At 43.9% G+C, this 9,540-nt stretch overlaps 1 protein-coding gene across 1 annotated transcript; it reads left to right on the forward strand.

Moving 5' to 3' along the window:
* Window positions 1–5,719, forward strand: LOC148734506 (uncharacterized). The gene has a single exon (XM_088752782.1). The coding sequence runs from the start codon at window positions 14–16 to the stop codon at window positions 5,717–5,719; it is 5,706 nt and encodes a 1,901-aa protein (XP_088608908.1). The 5' UTR covers window positions 1–13.
* The last annotated feature ends 3,821 nt before the right edge of the window (window positions 5,720–9,540 follow it).

The raw sequence follows: 9,540 nt of genomic DNA on the forward strand, positions 1-9,540 counted from the left end.
TTTGGATGGAGATATGGAAGTGTGGGGAAGCGAAGCACGTTATTTCAAGGAACATTTCCGTCGAAAAATGGATTTTGTTTCGGGAATAGAGCGATGGATCCAGGAGGTGGGATTAAACGCTGGAGCACGCGAGGAAAATGAGATACCAGTTGAAGACTGTGTAAGTACCGCTAATTCTTCGCAAAGTTCGCATTCATCTAGACTATCTATCAGACAGCTTAAAGCGAATCAGGCAATAGCGCAACTGAAGTTGTACCAGCTGAAGAAAAGGCAAGAATTACTACGTCAGGAAGAAGAAACGAAGCTAGAGTTAGAGCTTTTGGATGTGCAGTTTGAAATTAGGAAAACTGAACTTCAAATAAAGTTACTTCAGGATGAGGAGCTAGTTGATTTAGCCAAGTTACCGAACGTTTTTGAAAATCTGAAGCCGTCTAGGGAAGGAGTTGATGTAGGAGCTGCACATGCGCCTGATCAGGAATATTCTAATTCTCGTGTTGAACGCAACGTTGGTTCTCAAGACCTTCCGTTGCGGCTGAAATCTAATGCGCAGGAGTATAAGAGTTGGTCAGCCGGACCTACAGCCGCCTTTGCACATCCAGAGTCGACAGGTTCTGTTTTGCGTGGAGCAGTTATGGATAGTGTGGCTTTAGCTATGAGGCAAGGATTTGCGTTGCCTAAAAAGAAATTGACAGTGTTTGATGGTGATCCTCTCGAATACTGGAACTTTATCAAATCATTTGAAACCAGTATCGTGAACAATGCAGCCAGTGAAAGCGAGAAACTCATGTACCTTCTTCAGTACACTTCTGGAGCAGCAAACGATACCATCAAATGTTGCTTAGTAATGGATCCATCCCTTGCCGGATATCAAAGAGCAAGAGAACTGCTTCAAGAACGTTTTGGTCACCTCTTCACAATTGCCTCAAAGTACGTAACCAGGTTAACAGAAGGACCCCCTCTGAAACCAGGGGATCGCGCGGGATTGCTTGCCTTTGCAGACAAATTGAAGGACTGTGAAAATACGTTAGAATCCATTGGATATCTAGATGAAATAAACAGTGCAGACAACCTAAGAAGAATTGTTCAGAGATTACCATATCATCTCCGCACCAAGTTTGTTGAAGTTGCAGACCAAATCCAGCAAACGTGCCAAAGAACGAACATCAGTCACATCGCTGAATTTGTTAAAGTCAAAGCCAGAGTAGCAAATAACCCCGTGTTCGGTTGTGTGGTGGACATCGCGCGCGACAGATCGGAAAATGAAAGGCGAAAACCTAAGTCGAGGAGTGCTACATTAACTGGAGAACGCGTCAGCACATTTAACACTCAAGAGACCAAATCCGGTGGCAGACAGAGTCTACCCCCTTTTTGCAAGCCAGCTTCTTTCATGAAGTGTCCATCGTGCAATGGTGATCATTCTTTAGCGAGGTGCAGGTGTTTCAAGGACAAGAGCTTCGAAGAGCGCCTGGAGATAATGAAGAAAGCTCAGCTCTGTTTCAATTGCTTTAAATATGGCCACATAGGAGTTGGATGTTTAGCAAAGGGTGCTTGTGAAGTCCCAGGATGTAAGAGGAGACATCACACCTTACTTCATCCACCATCTCCACCACCAGCAGTGGAAGGTAGCGACAGAGTGGCTGATAAAGGAACTCAAGCTGAAGGCGGTGCCCCGTTTCAAAGTGGACAGACTAATAGTACCTCAGCTGGAGAAGGAAAGGTGTGCCTGAGAGTAGTTCCTGTAAAGGTGCGAAGTCATGATGACGCCAACAAGACCATAGAAACCTATGCCCTTCTAGACGGTGGATCAGACATCTCCTTGTGTGACAAGAAGTTAGCCATGGATCTTGGAGTGCATGGACGCCAGAAAACGTTTTATTTGACAACTCAAGAGAAAGAGGATAGCCCAAGAGTTGGTCACGAATTAAGCCTAGTTGTTGAGCCACTTGATGGAAGTGACAGAGTTGACGTTGTTAGACTTTGGACAGTTGATAAATTGAATGCTTCAGGCCGCAGTATTCCATCAGAACAAGATCTAAAGCAGTGGCCTCACCTTAGAGACATCAAGCTGCCAAGTACTAGTGAGAAGGAAGTTCGATTGATTATAGGCACCAACGTCCCTGATTCCTTTTGGGTGTTGGAGGAGAGACGTGGTAACAAGGGAGAGCCATACACCATACGCACGCCACTTGGCTGGACACTCATGGGCCCTATGCATAAGAACGTTGGCGGAGAATGCCATCTTAACGTTAATTTTGTTGGATCAGCGGAGGCCGTGGGAGAAAAGAATTATTGTCTTATGCACCAGCTAGAAAGGTTCTGGGAAGTGGAGAATTATGGAGTTGTTCCCCAATCCAAGCTTGGCATGTCAGTGGAAGACAAGAGAGCCCTTGAAGTTATGGAACAATCTGTGAAACTTGAGCGTGGTCATTACCAAATTGCGCTTCCTTGGAGAAACTATCCACCAGTCTTGCCTTATAATCGCTGCATGGCAGAAAAGAGGCTACTGGCGCTAAAAGGCAGGTTCATGCAAGATGGTGAGCTTCTGAAAAATTACAAGACCACCATGGAACAGTATCTTACCAAAGGTCACGCTTCACGAGTGCCACTTAATGAAATTCATGTAAAGAACAAGCCGATTTGGTATCTACCCCACCACCCAGTGCTGAACGAACCTGGAAAGACTCGAGTGGTTTTTGATTGCGCTGCAAAACATAAAGGAACGTCTCTAAACGATCAGCTCCTTACTGGACCAGATTTGACAAATTCTATCGTTGGTGTGCTAATGAGATTTCGGGAAGAACAAGTCGCGTTGTCTGCTGATATTGAATGTATGTTCCATCAGGTCAGAGTAGTGCCAGGTGACCGAGATGCATTCAGATTCCTCTGGTGGCCAGATGGAGATCTGACCCAAGAACCAGTTGATCATCGTATGGAGGTCCATTTGTTTGGCGCGACCTCGTCTCCAAGTTGTTCTAGCTTCGCGCTAAGAAAGACAGCAGAAGACAACAAAGGTGAATTCTCAGAAGAGATAGTTAAGACTGTCAGAAGGAATTTCTATGTTGATGACTGCCTAAAATCGGTAAAGTCAGCTGAAAATGCTATCGAAGTTGTGTATCAGCTCCGAGAAATGCTCTCCAAAGGCGGATTTCGACTCACAAAGTGGTCGTGCAACAGTTTGGAAGTTCTGAGTACAGTCCCTCAATCTGAGAGAGATCAACCGGTACTAGACCTTGACCTAGACAAAGACAAGCTACCGATGCAACGCACGTTGGGGCTCCACTGGGACATGGAGAGCGACAAGTTCCTATTTAAGGTTGCTCTTAAAGACAGACCGAACACCCGTCGCGGTATACTTTCCCTGTCAAGTTCCGTTTATGATCCACTTGGTTTCGTTGCGCCAATCATCCTCCCGGCTAAGAAATTGTTACAAGAGCTCTGTAAGCAGAAACTTGGATGGGATGATCCAATCGGCACTAATGATGGTGAAAGGTGGGAGAAGTGGAAGGCTCAGTTGGTCGTTCTCTCTCGGATAACAGTAGACAGATGCGTTAAGCCAACCTGCTTTGGAGACTTGAAGATGGCTGAGTTACACAACTTTGCCGACGCGTCGCAAATCGCATATGGAGCAGTCTCCTATCTCAGATTGGAGGATGTCGAGGAAAGAATCCATTGTGCGTTTCTCATGGGGAAGTCTCGCCTTGCTCACTTGAGACCTATGACTGTGCCAAGGTTGGAACTGTCAGCTGCAGTCTTAGCCATTCAGTTAGATCAGGCCGTTAGAGAAGAGCTGGATATTCCGATTAGCCAATCGACATTTTGGTCGGACTCCACCTGCGTGTTGCAGTACATCAGAAATCAGTCAAAGCGTTTCCATACGTTTGTTGCAAATCGGCTGTCAGTTATACATGAAAATTCAGCACCTCATCAGTGGAGATATGTTAGCTCCGAAGACAACCCAGCAGACGAAGTATCCAGAGGTCTTACGGTGGAAGAAATGAGTACAAGCAGTAAATGGCTGAGTGGTCCCGAGTTTCTGAAGAAAAAAGAAGAGTTCTGGCCGTGTGATCCTACAATTCACCGATCAGGACCTTCAGATGATGATCCAGAAATCAAGCGTGAAACTCATTCTCACAGCCAGTCGTTGACTCGTCATCGAAGCGAAGTTCTCTCCAGGTTGATAGAGTATTACTCATCTTGGGACAGATTACGAAGAGCTGTGGCCTGGCTATTGAGGTTCAGAACGTGGCTCATCGAAAGACACAGTAGCAGATCCATTAACTCCACACCTGAAAGCAGTTTGAAAGAGGGATCCCAGTTCCTGTCCGTGGAAGAATTACAGAACGCAGAACGGGAAGTTATCAAGCATGTACAAAAACTTTCATTTCCGGAAGTCATTCAAGCCATACAGACAATCAGTTCATCGAAACCTTCACGTGGAGTTACCTCCGAGTTAAAGAATCTTAAGATACCAGCTCACATGCGCAAACTTCATCCATTGTTGGACGACACTGGAATTCTAAGAGTTGGAGGAAGACTGGAAAATGCCTTAATCAACTATGACGCAAAACATCCAATTATTCTGCCGTATCGTCATCAGGTAACGGATATGATCATTTCTCAGCACCACAAAAAGGTTGGCCACCTCGGTCAAGAATACGTACTGTCCAGCTTACGACAATTCTATTGGATAATCAAGGGGCGTTCAGCTGTGCGTCGAGTGATTAGTGGCTGTTTCCAGTGTAAGAAACTTGGTGCAGTTCGTGGAGAGCAGTTGATGGCCGACCTACCAAGGGAAAGACTAATGTCAGGAGACCCACCATTCACATACGTAGGCGTGGATTACTTTGGTCCCTTTTATGTACGCCAAGGTCGCTCGAACGTGAAACGTTTCGGGTGTTTGTTTACTTGCCTGGTCGTCAGAGCCGTTCATATAGAGGTCGTGAACTCGCTTGACACTGATTCATTCGTTAATGCGTTACGAAGATTCATTAACTTACGAGGATGTCCAGTTACCGTATACAGTGACAATGGGACGAACTTCCAAGCAGGGGAAAGAGAGTTACGCGAGTCATTGAATGATTTAAATCAAGAATCAATCCACAGTTTTCTTCGTCAGAAGAATATTAGATGGAAATTCAATCCCCCTACAGCCTCACACATGGGTGGGGCCCGGGAGCGTACGATCAGATCTGTGCGCAAGATCCTGAGAGCACTGCTAGGACAACAACTCGTCTCTGAAGAAATGCTCCGAACCTTGATGAGTGAAGTTGAAGGGATCTTAAATGGCAGACCTTTGACTCCAGTCAGTAGTGACCCGAAGGACCTGGAGCCTCTTACGCCAAACCATCTGCTCTTGTTAAGAGCCAACCCAAATTTGCCTCCTGGAGTCTTCAACAAAGAAGAAATGTACAGCAAGCGACGCTGGCGTCAAGTCCAGTACATGGCCAATTTGTTTTGGAAGCGCTGGTTGAAGGAGTATTTGCCAACCCTCCAAGAGAGAGCAAAATGGACCAAACTCCGCCGTTGCTTAGCGAACGGAGACCTGGTACTAATTGCAGATGACAACATTCATCGAGGAAGATGGCCGTTAGGCCGAGTAACCGAAGTTTTAACGGGAAAAGACGGGAAAGTCCGCTCAGCCAAGGTGCAAACAGCTACCACAATTCTTACAAGACCAGTGACTAAACTGTGTTTCTTAGAGGGAGAAAACAAAGCTTAAAAAGAGAAACTGAACCTGTTGTTAACAAGAATGCAATTGAATTGAAAATCCATACTGTAAAAGGATAAACTTACTCTCGCGTCGTACAATAGTTACGTTAAGTAATGAACTGTGGACTTTAGTGGTTCATTAGGGGGGCTATGTAGCCACGAGAGTTATTATTATTTTTTTTTTTTTTTCTTATCAGTTCTGTCGTTCGTCTTTGTTAATTGTAATTAGCGTAAATAGTTCTCGTCTCGATAGTTCAGTTCTGTATTTATTAGTTTGTATTTTTTCGTGCTGTCAAAATGTAAATTAAGTTTGTCAGCGTTGTTTCATGCAATCGCCTTTGAGTATTGTGTAGCCTTGTTTAGTCTATTGTTTTAGCCTTTTTATCTGCTATATAACATCGTAGTTGTGATTTTCATTCAGTCGTTGTTATTCCGGAGTGCCGCACAGATCTTGTAAGTAGTTACGCTTTCGTTTGTATTTTCCTGTAGTTTCTCGTATTCCTTTCGTTGTATTTTTGTTTCGTTGGGTTTAAGTTCGCATTGTTAATTCTGTATTTTTTCTGTGTGTTATGTACAAGTGAATCGTCGAGATTAAAAGGTACGTATTTCAAACTGTAACGGAGTGTCAGTTACATCGACCTATAGATGGAAAACTACGTACAACTACGTGCATTACGATGTCCGCACTAGCCTTCCTTAATTTAAGGATTTTAAGCAAACCACGACGGCTACGGCAACGAGAACGTGGAAAAACAATAGATCTGATTTGCAGAACAATAGCCTAGAACGTGCGTTCTAAAACTTTGTACATTTCTTAGCCGTCCTTTGCAAAAGAACAACGTGAAATCACCAAAATTTGCGTCGTCTGCGAAGCGAAACCGCGGCGGCAAATTATTTTAATGTACATTTGGAACTCAACGCTACTTTTATGCGATATGTTGAGTTTGAGGTCTGGCGCCCTATGAGACGGTAAACACATGCAGCCATTTTCGAAATTGTAACTAAAAGTAGAAACTCATTTTTTAAACGACGTCGTCCGTGGCGTTGCCGTCCTGATTGCTTAAAGTCCCTAATAAGTGATGACTACGGAATGGAAAACAGCACAGGCCTAGGGAAGATAGGTATGTATGTGCACTAATCCAACTCGGAAAATACATTGCTTTGGTAAACACTATTTGGAATGCGAAAAAAGCCTTTAACTGTTTCCAGTCCAGGCTTGTAATCTACGTTTGATCGAGAAAATAAAAATAGAATTTTTTACTATCACTGCACCCAGGAAAAAATAAATAAACAAAGTAATATAATGTACACCTCTTAAAAATAATAAATGTAAGCAGTCTTCCCTTAGTTTAATACTCTAATCGTACGGAAAACTAATTAAACCATTCCGATATCACTTTGATTGAAAAATATCAAAACAAATCAAGGCTATCAGTTTTCTTACCATGGCGTCCATGATGGTACAAACAAAATCCAACTTCTCACGTACTTTTGAAATGTTCAAAGAGCCTTTGCAGTTAAACTCTCATTGAAAAGTAAGCGCGAGTCAGAGAAGAAAAGAGAGCTCGGCATTCGACATTTCTCGCACGTCATACGTCACGTCACTTTAAACATTCACTTTAAACATTCAGCACGTCACTTTAAACATTCAGTCATACCAACTTTAAACATTCGGCACGTCACTTTAAACATTCAGTCATACCAACGCGTGCAAACTGTGGGAAACCGGGAGGCCGGCAAACCGTGGTAGAATGAAGTCTTGTTGCTATTTTAATTAAAGCTTTCATGAAAGAAAACAAATATCGGCTGGGGAAAAATAGGAGAAACCTACCGAATTGGCTCTGCTTTACGGCAAGGCGAAGTGAAGGCTCTTCAACACAGCGACTACGCTATGCGATGGTTTCGCGCCATTCTTCACACTCGATGACGTCATGCCCCCAGGAGATCGCTGTTCCATTTGCGGTTTGTATTTTTGGTGGTTTCGTGCGGTGCCCAGTAAGTACGGTGCCCAGTAAGGGACATCAGATGAAAAACAGTTTTTGTAACAAGCAGTGCTACTTATTTATCTAGCACTACTACTTATTTATCTGGCAGTGCCACTTATTTATCTGGCACTCGGCTACTTAATAAGTGACAGTGCTACTTATCTGGCACTGCCACTTATTTATCTTGCACTGCTACTTAATAAGTGGCAGTGCTACTTATTTATCTGGCACTGCCACTTATTTATCTGGCACTGCCACTTATTTATCTGGCACTGCCACTTATTTATCTGGCACTACCACTTATAACTGGCACTGCTACTTTACAACAGTACCAGATAAATAAGTAGCAGTGCCAGATAAATAAGTGGCAGTGCCAGATAAATATAGCAGGGCCAGATAAATAAGTGGCAGTGCTAGATGAAAAGTGTTTTTCATCTGATGTCCCTTACTGGGCACCGTCAGTAGTAGTGAGTTTCGGCGAGATAGGGGTAATGTAGAATGGTACAGCGTACATACAAACAGTGTAGCGTTGCGTGAAATGGCCCAACGTAACTCGCATGGCACAGCGTACACACGAATTGTGTAGCGTTACGTCGAATAGCTTCGCTGAACATCAGACGCTCCCGCTGAACATTAAATTGCTCAGCATTACATGAAATTTTTCGATGTTGTGGCAAATCGTCGAGCTTACTTGTGGCGTGGCGTGAAGGCTGAGCTATTTAACGCAACACTAAACCGTTTGTGCGTACGCTGTAGTATTTGACATCACCTGAGCTATTTCACGCAACGCTACGCTGTTTGTATGTACGCTGTACCATTTGACATTATGCCGTACCATTTGACATCACGCTAAGCCATTTCGCACAACGCTACACCATTTGTGTGTACGCTGTACCATTCCACATTACGCTGAGCCTTTTCAAGCAAAGCTAAATTGTTTGCATGTATACTGTACCATTCGACATGATGCTGAGCCATTTCACCCAAAGCTACACCGTTTGTGCGTACGCTGTGCTACTCCGTATTACCCTGAGTCATTTGACGCAAAGCTACACCGTTTGTGGACTGTATTGCGAATGAGTGCTAGACTACTCGCAATTTAGCTGGTCCATTTCACAATTTCATGTTCCAAGTCGACATGGGAAACTAGACCGTTTATCATTTGGCTAAACTATTTAAGTTTAGGGTGTTCTGTTTCATGAAGGAAACCTAGACTGGCCATGCCATTCCTTTATTAACTATGCTATCCTGCAGCTGATCCTTAAACCATCTTTGTAATTACTGATCTATTTGACATCCTTGTATTTTTGGTGGTGACGGCCGCCCATAAGTTCGACAATTTTTCTTTTCTTCACCCCAAGACAGCTTCAGTATCAGTGAGGCTGGCGTAGACTTCACGCACTCACCTTGGCTCAAAGAGCCTGCACGCGTCGTTTCTTTACCCTGATACGGTGCTCTCAGTGTTCAGGGAAACTGTTGGCTGATGGCGACTCCAAGCGGAACTGGCTTTACAGCCCTGAAAGCCGGCTAGTTTTCGTAGACAACTATGTTTTGAGAAGTGGCTTGGGAAACTATTTTCACTGCTTCTTGGATAGTGTTCATTACTGTGAAGATCTTTTTCATATCATTTCAAAGACGACACTAAGGCTACTTTTATTCCCATTTTGGTGTTGCTTTTTGTTTAAGTGATGTAAAAATATATTAGTGAAAGGAAACCCCTTCAGGTGGCTGGTATGTCAGCTTATTATGTCTGCAGCTGAGATATTGTGAACTTCTTGAGTCTTCCAGAGATGTTTGGTCGAGAAGCCGGAAGCTTCGAGGGCAAATGACATTATCAATCGACACG

Source organism: Stylophora pistillata, chromosome 3 (assembly GCF_964205215.1).
Source record: "Stylophora pistillata chromosome 3, jaStyPist1.2, whole genome shotgun sequence".
NCBI lineage: Eukaryota > Metazoa > Cnidaria > Anthozoa > Scleractinia > Pocilloporidae > Stylophora > Stylophora pistillata.

What these genes read in the sequence shown, in the direction of transcription:
- LOC148734506 (XM_088752782.1), top strand. Translation starts at nt 14, where the DNA reads ATGGAAGTGTGGGGAAGCGAAGCACGTTATTTCAAGGAACATTTCCGT.